The 16,419-nt window shown below is 41.2% G+C and overlaps 1 protein-coding gene across 1 annotated transcript in view; it reads left to right on the top strand.

Annotated features, from left to right (window-relative positions):
* pdzd2 (PDZ domain containing 2) overlaps positions 1-16,419 on the top strand; it is an 87,446-nt gene that overhangs the window by 49,437 nt on the left and 21,590 nt on the right. Inside the window, exons 5-11 of the mRNA XM_073839523.1 lie at positions 6,602-6,701; positions 7,292-7,440; positions 8,448-8,567; positions 8,828-8,942; positions 9,107-9,180; positions 9,363-9,579; positions 11,303-11,420. Coding sequence (XP_073695624.1) covers positions 6,602-6,701; positions 7,292-7,440; positions 8,448-8,567; positions 8,828-8,942; positions 9,107-9,180; positions 9,363-9,579; positions 11,303-11,420 — 893 coding nt within the window. The remainder of the gene's footprint in view (positions 1-6,601; positions 6,702-7,291; positions 7,441-8,447; positions 8,568-8,827; positions 8,943-9,106; positions 9,181-9,362; positions 9,580-11,302; positions 11,421-16,419) is intronic.

Genomic DNA, 16,419 nt, shown 5'->3' with positions numbered 1-16,419 from the left:
ATATGTAGCACTGAAAGTAGATGACTGGATAGGTAGATGGGTAGGAGCTTGGGTGGCACCTTTGTACCTCATTTACCCCTGAATGGTGCATATTAGTACCTTAAAGGTAAATATTAGTATTTAAAGGGAGCATATTAGTTCCTTAACGGTACATATTGGTATCTTTTGACAGGGTACAGCCCCATTGACAGGGTTTGTGTTGGGGCTGCACGATTAATCGCCCGATGTTGTGAGGCGCGTTTAGTCAATGAAGCCGGTACTTTTATTAGTAGTTTCTCATAGTAAACCATACTGTTAATTATCTTACCAAAATAAGAGGGACATACAAAATGCATGTTATTTTTTATTTAGTACTGACCTGAGTAAGATATTTAACATAAAAGACATTTACTTACAGTTTGAGGGACTCATATGCAAATATTACAAGGTTCAAATGCTCACTGATGCTTCAGAAGGAAACATGATGCATTAAGAATTTGAAGATCACAGTAACTTTAACTTATTTTGTCTTCTGGGAAACATGTAAGTATCTTTTGTAGCTTCTGAAGTGCAGTACTAAATAAAAAAAAATATGATATTTAGGCAAAATAAGAACAATGTTCAAAAGTTAAATTTACTGTGCTCTTCAAAATATTAAGGCATCATGTGTCCTTCTGGAGCATCAGAGAGTGTTTGAACCTTCTGTAATAGTTGCATATGAGTCCCTCAGCTGTCGTCAGTGTGAAAAGATGGATCTCAAAATCATACAGTCATTGTTGGAAAGGGTTCAAATACACAAAAATGCTGAAAAACCAAACAATTTGTGAGACCTGAAGAATTTTTCTTAAGAACAACATACAGTTTAACTGTTCAGGACAAACAAGGGACTCATGAACAACTATCACTAAACAAAAAAAAAAAAAAAAAACAGCTGTGGATCATTCAGGTAACAACACAGTATTAAGAATCAAGTGTATGTAAACTTTTGAATGGGATCATTTATTTTCTCTTATAGACTATATGTAAAAATCCCTTATGTGAAATATCTTATTCAGGTCAGTACTAAATAAGAAATAACATGCATTTTGTATGATCCCTCTTATTTTGGTGAAATAATTAAAGGGGCTATATGCAACTTTTCCCCCAAAATAAACGTAACAATAGCCTTTTTATTTGACCATTTATGACTCAAACATCTCATGATGAGCATACTGACACCTTGTCAGCTCACAATGGGTGCACCTATAAGCCTGTATCCTATTTTTCCTATTTTCTGTCGGGTCGGATTTTTCGCGTGCTGTCTGCGGATGTGACGTCAAGCGCGTTCATGTTAAACGTTTCAGATCACTCTGCCGCCACCGCTAGTCAGCAATTAGCCTATTATTGCAAACAAACTTAGTTTCTCAAACAATATATGTGACCCTGGACCACAAAACCAGTCATAAGGTTAAATTTTACAAAACTGAGATATATACATCATATGAAAGCTCAATAAATAAGCTTTCTATTGATGTATGGTTTGTTAGGATAGGACAATATTTGGCCGAGATACAACTATTTGAAAATCTGGAATCTGAGGGTGCAAAAAAATCAAAATACTGAGAAAATCACCTTTAAAGTTGTCCAAATTAAGTTCTTAACAATGCATATTACTAATCAAAAATTACATTTTGATAGGTTTACAGTAGGAATTTTACAAAAAATCTTCATGGAACATGATCTTTACTTAATTTCCTAATGATTTTTGACATAAAAGAAAAATCAATAATTTTGACCCATACAATGTATTTTTGGCTATTGCTACAAATATACCCCAGCGACTTAAGACTGGTTTTGTGGTCCAGGGTCACATATGTATTTGACTGTTCTTACCGCTCTGTAAACATAATGTTGACTTTTTTGCAGCGGATGACTTGTGAAGTGTGTACGTACGAGCGCGCGCTGCGAGAGCGAGCAGAAAGGAAGAGCAGTTCCGTTTTTTGGCCACAAAAAACTGAGAATCTTTGCGTTGCTAGACAAAGACTATCTTAACCTAGATAAACATCAGTAGGATTCACTTTGTCACTGCATAGATGAAGTTGTGTAAGTACAGTCTTATGAGACATGATGAGGTTTGAGGGGCCTACGGAGCTTCCTCTCATCCTGTGTTCTCTAGTCTCCAGTGAGCTGTTCTCTCCCTCCAGGCTTCCGTCTCTAATGAATGACAGAGTGGGAGCTGTTACAGGGTGATGGGAACTGAAAGAAGATTAGACTAAAATAAAGTATGCTTTTGTTCCAATTTCCCATGATTTTTTTTTCATAGGCCCTACGATAGTGAAATGACAGATTGTAGCTTTTTATTTAGTTAGCTCCTTACAGGCATCACATTGGAAAATTAAAAAAAAAAAATGAAAAATTGAAAAAATACAGGGCTCTACGCTTACTTTCTTGTTAGGACACACAAAAATTTAGGAGCACAGTCAAAATTTCAGGAGCACATTCTAAACAATAATCAAAAAATCTGATAAAAAATTATTCTTCCCATTACGAGGTGATATTTGTCTCCTTAAAGTGATTTACAGGGGAATTTTGTTTTTACTATTGTGTTTTTGTTTTTGTTTTTACTACTGTGTTTTTGCCTTTTCATATGTTTAATGAGGTTCAGAGGTGGCAATCTAATTCATAAATCCATGTTGAGATTAATGTTTAAAAAAAAAAAAATTAATACAGAAATATTAATGATTTAAATAACTGCCAGCAGGTGGCGGCAAGACTGATTTAATTACTGAATCATATCATTCATTTATTTGGTTCAAACGGCTGGTTCATTAAGGAATAAAGCAAGTGAATGCCTTTATGAATGGGAAATTGAATCATTTCACTAGATTCCTTTTAAAATGCAAGTTCATTCATAAACGAAACACTGCTGTGTTTGAGTGGAAATGCGCAGCGGCTCAGTTGTGACTTGTTTCAGACTAATTTTACGATGAAATAGAGCAAAATCAGGCAATAGTGTTATAGTCGGACAATGTAAGTCACTTAATAATAACTTGTTTATTTAACTGCTGTATTAAGTCAATATCTCATTTACAAACTCCCTTAAAAATGATTAAAAGCTGTCAGTCATCTTAGTTGGCGATCTCACAAAGCTCTATTATAATCAACAAAGCTCTCTATACTGCACAATCAATCTCTTATTTACACTCTCTGTACACTTTGTTTATGAAAGAATTTGTGAGTTATGTCTGTGCTACATTACTCAACCTTGCAAAAACACCCCTGAGCGCAAACACAAATATGCTCATCGGGTCAGTCGCACATAGTGCTCCTAAATATATTTTCAGTCGCAAATGCGAGTGAATTGGTCACACTGTAGAGCCCTGGTATAGCTTTCATGCAAGAATCACGGCCCATCAGCAAACCATTTTTCCCCTTTACTATGTAGTCTGCTTGAATATATTTCACCAGCTAGAAATGGCTTTTTGTGAGTGCGGTCTCTATAAACATTTTTAAAATTCCTTATCCAGTAATCAAGAATGACAGGAAAAGGCAAAGTCATGGAATTTCATTGGTCTGAAAGTGTGTGAACTCTAGAAAATGAAATGGAGAGTGTAATTGGGCCAATTCATTTTTCAGTTTGCCATATGTTTGCTTTCCCCTTTCACTTTTCCATTCCAAATCCAAACACCTGTCCAAACTGTTCTTACACTCCCTTTCAACACCCTGCCGTAGCAGAAGAGGGCGATGAGCGGTTGCTATTATGTGGGTGTCCAGTGCTGTCAGTGTTGGGTGTGTCTTCAAATCTGTTCTGAAGTGGTTTTGATGAAACAAAGGGACGGAGGGAAAAATATGGAAGGAAAGGATCTGGAAGAAGGACGCAGCTGTGATAGTCACGTTGAGTCCTGTGAGGCACGTAGGTATGGGGTTTGAGGAAGCCCACAGGCTCACCTGCAACTGCGTAGCTTGTTCATGCAGGAGACAGATCTCATTTCTGACAACGGAGGGGAAGGGCTTCCTGTCTGCATGCCTGAAAAGAGAGCAGTGGATCTTTCCTTACATGTTGCTGTTTGAACTTGTTTCAGGATGCATGAGCTGTGCGATAAACCGAAGCTTATTCTTAAAGCTGAGGCGGTTAGAAAGGGAAAACACTGTGGTATTTTTGTTTTTGGAGCAGCCAAGGAAGAGCTGTATTAAAGTGGTGCAATGAAGCAGGCGGTTTTCTGACTTCAAAATACCATTGCCAATTATTGGCAAAAAAAAAAAAAAAAAACACTACAACTGCCACATAATTAACATTTAAAGAATCTCTAAGATCAATCAGTGTTATGCAGGATTTGTCCTGATAGCTTATGTACAAAGACCTATGCGTATGTAAAGTTGACTACATAATTGCAGTTAATTAGGATAATTACTTAATTGCATTTTATGTTTATAGTTATTAGAGATCATTCAAGCATGTGGAACCTTTTAAATTCAACCCAGAATATTCTACATGAAAGTGCTGTGAGAAATCAAGCTAACTTAACACCCTGTTTAGCACGTTTAGTGGTTACCGTATAAAAGCAGTGATCACAAGATAAACACAATCTTTAAAAAATATATTTGCACATTTTATTCCACCAAAAACATCACTGTACACTACATGTACGTGTTACAGAACGTGCTGGTTCAACGAGACGAGAGACAAGATTAACAATTAACACTATTTTAATAAACTCTTCAGAGTAACAAGCAGGATCAGGCAGGAGAACAGATAATACCACACACGAAACACAAGTAACATTTGCAAAGACCGACAGAGAACTCAAGAAACAAACAGACTAATTACTAAACACAGGTGACGGTGATGACACAGATGATGGGGCTAAACCAAAATGACACAGATCAACAGGGGGAGGCAATGGGCGAAACCAAAGACATAAACAGACAGAACTGTGACAGTACGTTTATGGTCGCTAAGAATTTTTTGACGTTTTTGCAAAAATCTTATGCTCACCAAGGACAAATTTATTTGATTAAAAATACAGTAAAATAGTATTTGTACAATACTATTACAATATAAAATAACTATTTTAATACATTTTAAAATTTTAATAAAATAAAAGTGTATATATATTTTTACTTCAGTCTTTTATGGAAGCCCGTTTCCACCACTAAATAAAAAATAAAAAAAAGATTAATGCAACGTGTTAGCTCACAATTCTGACTTTTTTTCTCAGAATTGTGAGATATAAACTTACAACTGCAAGTTATAAAGTCAGAATTGCGTGATATAAACTCGCAATTGTGTTAAAGAAGTCAAAATTGTGAGATATAAACTCTGAGATATAAATTCTATGAAAATATTTTTTTTTTCCTTAGAACTGGACTTATCTCACAGAGATACACAAAGTCGCAATTGCAAGAAAAAAAGTCTGAATTGCGAGTTTATATCTCACAATTCTGACTTTATTTCTTGCAGTTGTGAGTTTATTTCCCGCAATTCTGACTTTATAACTCACAATTGTGCGTTTATATCTCACAGTTCTGAGAAAAAAAGTCGCAATTACCCTTTTTATTTTTTATTCAGTGGCAGAAACGGGCTACCATAGTCTTCAGTGTCACATGATCCTTAAGAAATCATTCAAATATGCTGATTTTATACACAAGAAACATTTTTGAGATTCACTGATGAACAGAAAGTTTAAAAACAGGATTTTTTAAATGGAAATGCTTTGTAACATTTTACATATTTCTTTTGAAAGCATTATTATTATTGCTCAATAAAAGTAATATTTTTTTTTAACAAATTTTTTTGGTCCCACTTAACATTAGGTGGCCTTAACTACTATGTACTTATATTTAAATGAATCATTTGGTACAATGTACTTATTGTGTACATACATGTTTTTACATTGTACTTATCTTTTTTAAAAAACCTATATGTAATTACATTTGTAATTAATTTCAGTAATTACCACTATTGACCCGTCCCTTACACCCTAACCCACCCTGAAACCTACTCATACCACCAAACCTGTTCCTAACCTTATCCATATCCCACCTTAATAGAAGCAAAAGTAAGTACATAATAGTTAAGGCCACCTAATATAAAGTGTAACTGATTTTTTTTTTTTTTTTTTTTTTTTTTTTTTGAACAGTAGAGTAGAAAAAAACTTTACAATTTTATATTAAATTAAATTTGTTTTTTTTCATGTTAAACTTGAAGAAACTAAAAGCAAAAATCAAGCACATCAGTACCAAGAACTTCAATAGATTGCAAACTAATATGAGTTAATATGTATTGAAATTAGTTTTGTAAAGCTATTTAATTTAATCATAAGGCACATGACATTTCCATTCCACACCTCCAAGAAGTCTCCAAGAAAACACTGGCTTTTGTTTGCACATGAGATTTGATCTCTCTGTGTGAAAATATGAAAGCGTTCACCAGCGTGAGTGTGCAACATTCCCTACAGTCCTGCACTGTGAAGGGCAAACAAATGTTTATGGCTTACACTTTTAAGAGGAAGTGTCACAGGAAGCTAAGGAATGTTTACTCCGTTTGCTTTGCTTTGTTTCTCATTTTGGAGCCAGTCTGATGCATTCTGCCTCTCTCTGTTCAAGGCATGTTTCCTAAATCCTTCTGTCTCCTGTCTTCCAGTTTACAGATCTTGACAGACTGGAGGAACGTGGCAGGATTGAGGGTCCCAAGGGATGTTGCCGAAGCCCCACACCAATGAAGTTCCGTAGCAGATCCCAAGGTCGAACATGTCCAGTTGTATCAAGTCACAACACTGCTGAGCATGAAAACTTTGTAATGAGATTAATCTGCATTGGATTATGGCCAAGGGTGGATCCACCGATTCTAATTTCTTTATGATATATTCTTGCACCAGATCAGGGTGTACTGAAATTGTTTACATAGTTCTTTTTAATAATGCTTATTAATCAGCAGAGACATTCAAACATATGGAGATCAGTTTGTAAATATAAATGACTAAATAAAAGGGTTAGTTCACCCAAAAATGAAAATTCACCTTCATGTCGTTCCAAACCCGTAAGACCTTTGTTCATCATCAGAACACAAATGAAAATATTTTTGATGAAATCTGAGAGCTCTCTTACTACCTTTCTGGGCCTTGAAAGTGGAAATTCTGAAAAATGGAAGGTCAGAGAGCTCTTGGATTTCGTCAAAAATATCTTAATTTGTGTTTTGAAGATGAACAAAGGTCTTACGGGTTTGGAACGACATTGGAGTGAGTACTTAACAACAGAATTAAAATTTTTGGGTGAACTATCCCTTTGAGTGTGTTTTCATTTCAATTTCATGTCTTGATGTCATTATGAACAGGTGGAGGAAGCCGTCTGGAGTCTGTTGGTGAAGACGATGAGCTTATTGTGGAAAATGGTGATACAGCAAGTGACGTGGCAGAAAAGCCAGCACGAGGAGGACGCAAACATTCCCTCCCGCAGCAGCTGGATACAGTTGGGATCCGACAGGTTGCTGCAGCATTCAGCTTATTTCTTTTCATTTTTGTCTTCTTTTAGCTATCATTCTGGTTATCTTGGTATAGCATGGTGCCTGGTTTCAGTTCAATGTGTTGTGATGGCTCAAAAAGAAAATTATGTGGCATGGCCACTTCAAAAATGACTCACCCAGACTTTCCTTACATGTGGGTGAAAGGTTTCCTCTAGCTGTGCTAATTACAGTGCCTGTCAAAAGTTAATTGAAATACCTGTGAATAGCTTTATAATGTATCCCTTAGTTGTGTAAAGAATAGGGATGTAACGATATTATCAATATCCTGATATCGCAGTAGTAAATCTGTCTTTATATTATTGCAGTCACCAGTGTTGGGGAAAGTTACTTTTAAAGTAATGCATTACAGTATTGAGTCACTCCTTTAAAAAGTAACTTAGTTACTTAGTTACTTTTTATGGAAAGTAATGCATTATGTTACTTTTGCCTTACTTTTAAATCTGGGCAGGGCTTGCTTGTTTGTTTTTAATATAAAAAGTTCTATTTTGGGCAAATGTAAAAGCCTTTTTACAGCAAAAGCCTTAGGCTTGGAGAAAAGTAAATTCACGTCTGTACAGTAGACTGCAGAAGAAAAAATGTCAACTCTTCAGCAATAAAAAAAAATGAAAACAAATGTTAGATTATCTTGAGTATTTTTTGCTTATTAGTATGGATGAATTGGATCATCGAAGGTCGGCAGCAAAGACATTGGTTAATAAAATGGGATTAAATACAATACAAAAAGGATATTTGTATTATTTAACATATTTAATTATTGCAGATGATTAAAGTCTCAATTTGTAAGTTTTTCTTCACAGTAACGTTAGCACAATAGCATTTACATTTACTTTCTGTTAGCTGTTGCTTTTAACATGACTTGAGGAAAAACATTTACAAAGCATTTCATAGGTATGAATTCAACACAATAAAAATAATGCTTATTTGATCAACTCATTGTTTATTCATAACCTCTTATCATCCTCTTCAGGAATATCAAATTGTGAAGAAATCGGCTCGTTCCCTGAGCACTGTTCAAGTGGAATCTCCATGGCGACTGGCACAGCCATCCATAATCTCCAACATTGTCTTGATGAAAGGACAGGGCAAGGTGAGGGAGGCCCTGCACCTGGGACAATACATGCTGTCACCATGCAAATTCACATATGTATCATTTTGGACATAAACTGATTTGATCTTGTCTTTAATTTGGTGGTGAATCACTCTCTGATTCATATTGTAACTAAAAGGATATATATGCTAGAGGTGGACAATGAAACCTCAATGCAAAAACAATATTGTATACCAGATACATCACCACCTGTACTATTGTAAATCCAGGCTCATAGAGATGTGTCTTTGAATGTGTAGGGTCTCGGCTTCAGCATTGTCGGTGGGCAGGATTCAGCCCGGGGGAGGATGGGTATATTCGTCAAGACAATTTTCTCCAATGGAGCAGCTGCAGCAGACGGCAGGCTAAAAGAAGGTAGATGGACACTCCTGATCGTGATACAGTAGCTCTAATGCACTTGGAGCAATTGTCATCAAAGCAGCTGGACCTCAACCACATCAAATGAGGATTTTTATTGTCTTTGACTTTTATCTTGAGCTTTTTCACTGCTGGTGAACGTTTCTTTTTCCACATTTCAGGTGATGAGATATTGGAGGTGAATGGAGAGTCTCTCCAAGGCCTCACGCACCAGCAGGCCATTCAGACCTTCAAGGTAAACTGCTCAGTCACCCTAGAAACACTTGCAGCGGTGCATAAAACCTTCAAGGCCCATTCCTTAATCTCAGACCCATTTCTTTGAATTATTTTTACGTCATTGGAAAAATGAAATTACTAGGAATTTCTAGATGTTTGTTCCATTTGGCGTCTAATGGATGACGTTTTTCTCCATTTCAGCAACTGAAGAAGGGAGTAGTTACTTTAACAGTGCGCACTCGTCTGAGAAGCCCAAGTCTTACACCCTGTCCCACGCCCACCCTGCTCAGCAGATCCAGCTCTCCAAACTCAAATGCCAGTGGTGGGACTCCAGTCCCTCCTAGCTTTGAAGATGGGGACTCTCGTAAAGGGCCTGGTCCCAAAGATCGCATTATCATGGAGGTTACACTGAACAAAGGTAAAGTCATGGCTTTTGGGGTACACTAACATTTAAATGTTTGGTGTCAGTAAGTTTTTTTGTTTTTTTTTTGTTTGTTTTTTTAAAGAAAGTTTTACATTTTCAGCAAGGACACATTCAATTGGTCAAAAGTGACAGTAAAGACACTTGTAATGTTACAAAAGATTTTTATTTCCAATAAAGGCTGTTCTTTTGATCTTTGTATTAATCAAAGAATCCTGGGGAAAAATTTTATAGTGATTCCATATTTTCGGAAAGACACAGTAAATGAATAACGCATTCTACGGAGCCAATAAAGGGACATGGTTAGCCAATTACTAGAGTTCGTACAAGGTGTTTATAGTGCTTGAATTTGACTTTTCGATAGTTAAGACCTGTAAAACCCTTGAAAATAGCAGTATTACTGAAGAAGTACTTGAGAAGTGCTTGAATTATTGAAAGACAATGTATCTATAAAATAAGACTAAAATAACATATCTTTTTACGCAAAATTCACGCAATCAAAAAAACATTTCAGTTAATGTTGTAAAACTATCGAGCTAAACCAGTAGTAGTACTGACAGTAAACATGGCTAAAGATGCAAAAAGAGGAACAGATAAACCAAATTAATTGGGTAAGTTAATTGCGAATCTCGAAAGTGAAAGTAAAAAAGCAAGCGCGCATTCAAAAGCGATTTCAATGCCCTGCATATTAATAGTGGCTCCCTGATGTTGGCAGTTTATATACAGTATAATTACCCAACGATATAATTGTGTGAGAAAGCATTGAAATATATTTTTTCTCCCATCTCGTATTTATTCCCTTTAGGGGTTCTGTAGTACACGCCATATCCTTTCTGAACACGGTATTCAGAGTGCTTACCATTTTAAATTACATTTTAAAATATATTAAAATAAAGACAGTTTTTCTAAATAATATTTCTCTAAATTTCTTTTTTGCTGTACTTTTTATCAAGAATGCAGCCTTGGTGAACATTAGAGGCGTCTTTCAAAAACATAATAAAATCGTACTGACCCTAAACATTTTGAACAGTGGTGTATACAACATTAACAAAAGCCAGCTGTACCACCACAGTAATAGTTTTGCTTACTCGTGCGTAATGTGTTTGCTTTTTGTAAATTGTACTTTTAAATTGTATTGTTCTGGGAAGAAAAAACACTTAAGTAAACACTAGACCTGTATTAATTTAATAATCAGCTTCAAAGTTATTGCAGCACTCCTTTCCATTTGAAATTGACACACTGTATTTTTTATTCCAAGGAAATTGACTTTAATGTTATTTTTATTAACATAGACACACACCTGTGTGTCAGGATGAATGTGTGTTTAAGTCTTGGGCTCATTATGAGTCCAAATAAACCATCCTGCCATGTGAAAACTGTTATTCTTGGATCGTCATGCTAATAAATAGTCCATCCAAGTGCCTTTCTCATTACTTGAGTTCTGTTAACTTCTTCAGTTCAGGGACACCACATACTTCTTTGACATGAAGGTTATTATTGCAGCGTTGAAGTACAAATATGCAAGTGTTTTAAATCCAAAGACTCCAGGCTTGATTTCCTTTAGGTTCAGGTATCTGAGGAACCATTAAAACTTTCCAACCTGTTATGACAGAATATCTAAAATCTCTTAAAACCAGGGTAAACACCAGAAATAAGACTCTGAAATCATGGCTGATGTGAAGAAAACCATTTGGCAATGATGTTTTTGTGTGTGTTTCAGAGCCAGGTGTGGGGCTGGGTATTGGTGCCTGTTGTCTAACACTGGAAAACAGCGCTCCTGGGATCTACATCCACAGCTTGGCGCCAGGATCTGTTGCCAAAATGGATAGCAGACTCAGGTAGACTTTTGGTTATTTAGTGGTCATTTGGATCCCACCTAGATTGACATGTTTTATATACAGTAGCTGAGTGGTGAATTAAAATTCATCATTTCTTATTCAAGTCTCAGTTTGTCAATATTTAATCAATAGAACAATTGGCTCAAAGCAAATCTGTCTTTTTAGTTTTGGTGTGCTTCTAAGAAAAAAAAAAACAATGACAATACGTTTCTAAGAAAAAAAATAATGAAATGGTTCCTTCAGGGCTAAAGCAGCGAAATGTCCTTTAGTTAAGAGTAAATGATGGTGGTTTGTCTGACTTGGCAGACGCTGGACCCCTTTGAGCAATCATTTTAAATTCTTCACTTACAGTTAATTAAGGAAGGGAGCGGCAGGAATAAGACCCCACTAGGGAGAATAATCGCATAGATCTTCATTTTCCCTAAAGAGCCTGCAATGTCTGTACACGTGTTTGCAGCAGATTATTTTTCTAATGTGTAAAACAACCAATAAACCTTTGTTCTTCATTGTCTGCATGTTTGTTTGGGATTTGCTGGAGTTTGTGTGTGTACTCGCTCCTTTTTAGATGAAACACCTCACAGACTGAAAAAGAATGTGCAATAAGAGCCAGAAACCCATGAATGGGGTCTTTATGGCAGGAGATTGAGGTCCTGAATGTTGGATCTAGTTGTGAAAGTGGTTGCAGCTGTCCGAAGGGAAAGATAAGGCAGTAATACACTTTCAGGCATGTCTATTTTTACAACAAATGCAATTGGGTTGACACTTAAAATACCCCTTGGACCGCATACATCAACGGTAATCCCCATTATCATGTGATATATATTATACTCTATCTTTCAATGGTCTAGAACCTGAATGTTTTTCGAACGTGCTTATTGAATATAAACCTAATAAATCTCTTAAATCATTAGGATTGAGTCGGCTAAAAATTTGTAAGGTTCACTCCACACATGGTGAGACAGCATTAAGTTATTATGCCACCCACAGCTGAAACCAGCTTCCAGAAAATATCAGATAACCTGTGGTGATATCCACATTTAAGTCCAGGCTGAAAGCATAAATGTAAAACTTGCCAATTTACACTATCATTCAAAAGTTTGTGGTTGGTAAGTGTCACAAGTGGGACGACTGAGAGTGGATCCAAATGCAAGGCTTTATTATAAAGATCGTAGACAGACAGACAGGGTCGAAATCACCAGCAAACATCAACAGCGAAGATAATCCAAGAGCGTAATCCAGTAAACAGGCGTGGGGTCAAAACCAGGTGAGCAGTCCAAATGAACAAATGAAATGAAAACAAGAAACTAGAAAACTATAGCTAAGACTGGGGAAACAAAAACAGAACTATGGCTAGGGAAAACAACAAGGAGACTTGGAAACCTAAGAGCAAGGGAAAACGCTTGGTAGAGTCCGCTGGAGCAAAACAATACTTCACGATGTGTGTGTGATGAGCTGGCTTTTATGTCTGATAAACAGGAAGCTACCATAGAGGCAGCAGAGGGAGCAGCAACAGTCAGTGTGGGTAAGAGCTCCCTCTGCTGGCCTGGTGTGACATAGCCCCCCCCCCAAGGAGCGGCTTCCAGACGCTCCAACAGAAACAACAGGAAGAAACAGTCCAGGGGAGCGGTGGGGGGGGGCCAGGAGACTGAGGCAGAACGGGTTGTGCAAGGGCCCTCCAGAGCATAGCAGGAGATTCGGGAACCCTCCAGGGCAGAGCTGAAGGCAGAGCAGTCCTTTGAGGTGGAGTAAGAGTCTTAGGAGCCCTCCAGGGCGGAGCAGGAGGCGGAGCAGCCCTACGGGGCGGAGCAGGAGGCAGAGCAAGAGGCGGAGCGGCCCTCCAGGGCGGAGCTGGAGGCGGAGCGGCCCTCCAGGGCGGAGCAGGAGGCGCAGGAACCCTCCAGGGCGGAGCGGGAGGCGCAGGAGCCCTCCAGGGCGGAGCGGGAGGCGCAGGAGCCCTCCAGGGCGGAGCGGGAGGCGCAGGAGCCCTCCAGGGCGGAGCAGGAGGCGCAGGAACCCTCCAGGGCGGAGCGGCCCTCCGGGGCGGAACAGGCAGCCGCATCAAGGACTGGGACCTGGGGAGAGCAGAGACAGAGGAGGCAGACAGAGCAAGGAGAGAAGTAGAGAGTTCATAGGAGAACGTGGCCTCCATGGCCGTGACTAGGCAGACGAGAACTTCTGGTACGGTTTTCGTGGCTGTTACTGGGCAGACAGAGACTTCTGGAATGGCCCCAAAAGCCGAGACAGAGATGACAGGGAGCCTAGGTTGTACAGGTAGAGCAGGGAGTTCTGGCAGAGCAAGGAGTCTTGGCGGAGCAGACAGAGCAAGGAATCTTGGCGGAGCAGGTAGAGCAGGGAATTTTGGCGGAGCAGACAGAGCAAGGAATCTTGGCGGAACAGGCAGAGCCAGGAACCTTGGCGGAGCAGGTAAAGCAGGGAACCCTGGTGGTGCTGACAGAGCAGGGAGCATAGGCGGTGCAGGCAGAGCATGAAGCCTTGGCGGTGCAAGCAGAGCATGAAGCCTTGGCGGAGCGGGCAGAACTTGAAGTCTTGGCGGTGCGGGCAGAGCATGAAGCCTTGGCGGTGCAGGCAGAGCATGAAGCCTTGGCAGAGCGGGCAGAGCGTGAAGCCCTGGCGGAGCGGGCAGAGCGTGAAGCCCTGGCGGAGCGGGCAGAGCGTGAAGCCCTGGCGGAGCGGGCAGAGCGTGAAGCCCTGGCGGAGCGGGCAGAGCGTGAAGCCCTGGCGGAGCGGGCAGAGCGTGAAGCCCTGGCGGAGCGGGCAGAGCGTGAAGCCTTGGCGGAGCGGGCAGGGCGTGAAGCCTTGGCGGAGTGGGCAGAGCGTGGAGTTCCGCTATGCACGCCACCTCCGGAAGAGGTATAGGCGCAGCGGACATGCGTGCAGATGAGGCCTCCAGAGCAAACTTGTGGACAGACTCATGGGCTGAAGAGGCCACTGGGGCGCAGTGTGCAGCCCACACACTCAAAATGGCGATTGCCATAACAGGTAACGCAGTAGGCAGAGGAATGCCCTCCGGGTCAGTGGGCGTGGGGTTTGGGAGCGTTGGCTCTGCATGGCTTGGGAGCGTTGGCTCTGCATGGCTTGGGAGTGAAGGCTCTGGATGCTCAGGGGAGACGTGACTTGGCAGTGAAGGAGCAGCTATGACCTGACTCGTCATGACAGGAGCAGCAGTGACTTGATTTGGCGTGAGAGGGACAGCTGTGGCTTGGCTTGGCTCGGAGGGAACAGCTGAGACTTGATATGATTCAGGAGGCACTGTAGTGTATTGATGTGACTCCGAAAGTGCTGCTGTAACTTGCCTAGAATCTGGAGGTGTTGGGGTGTCTAGACTTGACTCAGGTAGTGCGGCTTGGCCAGACCCTGTAAATGCTGCTTGGTTTGGCTCGGGGAGTGCTGCTTGACTTGGCTCTGAAGGAACGACTGCTGCGACATGACTTGGCCTGACAGGAACAGCAGCTGTATCCTGACTTGACTTGACAGGAACAGCAGCTGTGTCGTGATCTGACTTGACAAGAACAGCGGCTGCGACTTTACTTGACTTGACGGGAGCAGCAGCTGTGACGTGACTTGTCCTGGCAGGAACAGTGACTGTGACGTGACTTGACTCGGCAGGAACGGCAGCTGGTGCAGGTTCAAGAGAAGCAGATATGACGTTAACAGGCCATGGCTTGGTTGACGTGGCGTGAGCAGATGCTGGCTTGGTTGACGTGGCGCTAGCAGACGCTGGCTTGGCTGATGTGGCGTTAGCAGGCGCTGGCTTGACAGGCGATGACAGTAGGAGACTGACTGTTCTTGCTGACAGCAATGGTGGGTCCTCAAAGCTGGATATTAGTTTCCGATAAGTCCTGGAAGGGCGAGAGTCAGATGCTGTAGCCACCATGTTGATGACAGATTCAGGTATGGCGGCCATCTTACGTGCAGGTTGAGGCGTGGCGGCCATTTCGTGTGCAAGCATGGGCGTGGCGGCCATCTTGGGTGCAGGTTCTGGCATGGCGACCATCTTTGCAGCAGGCTCTGGGGTGGCGGCCATCTTCGCAGCAGGCTCTGGCGTGGCGGCCATCTTCGCAGCAGGCTCTGGCGTGGCGGCCATCTTCGCAGCAGGCTCTGGCGTGGCGGCCATCTTCGCAGCAGGCTCTGGCGTGGCGGCCATCTTCGCAGCAGGCTCTGGCGTGGCGGCCATCTTTGCAGCCGGCTCTGGCGTGGCAGCCATCTTTGCAGCAGGCTCTGGAGTGGCAGCAGCCATCTTGTGAGCAGGTTCAGGAAAGGCGGGCATCTTGTGAACGGGCTCGGGGGTGGCAACCATCTTGTGAACAGGCTTGGGAATGGCGGTAGCCATCTTGAGTGCAGACTCTGGAGTGGCGGCAGCCCTCTTGTTAGCAGGCATAGGAGAGGCGGCCATCTTATGAACGGGCCTGGGGGTGACAGCCATCTTGTGAACGGGCTTGGGGATGGCGGCCATCTTGTGAGGGAACTTAGACGTGGTAGACTTCTTGTGAGCTGGGTCCAATTGGGTGACCATCTTGAATGCAGACTCAGGAAGAATAGTCATCCCGCGAGCAGATTCTGGAAAGGCAGCCATCTTGTGAATAGGTGCAGGAAAGGTAGCCATCTTGTGAAGGGGTTCTTGAAGGACAGCTGTCTTGTGAGCAGGCTTTGAAATGGCGGCCATCTTGTGAACGGGCTTTGGGATGGCAGCCATTTTGTGCTGAGACTCTGGGCTAGCAGATATCCTGTGCTGAGGCCCTACTAGTGCTCCCACAGTGTATGGAGATCCACAGTGCAACAACACAAAGTCAATAAACTGTGTGAGACTCCAACTAGGGTCCTCATCGGGTAAAGTGTCACTGATATCTGCGTCCAACCCACTCCAGAAACATTCCTTCAACATAACTTCGTCACAAGGTGCCAGGTGACAGTAAGTAATAAATTCCTCAACATAACATTCGATGGGACGGCCATCTTGAGAAATGGAGCAGAGGAAACT

Source organism: Garra rufa, chromosome 5, assembly GCF_049309525.1.
Source record: "Garra rufa chromosome 5, GarRuf1.0, whole genome shotgun sequence".
Classification (NCBI taxonomy): Eukaryota; Metazoa; Chordata; class Actinopteri; order Cypriniformes; family Cyprinidae; genus Garra; species Garra rufa.
The sequence above is the reverse complement of the archived record's forward strand: the minus strand, read 5'-3'. Positions and strand labels throughout refer to the sequence as shown.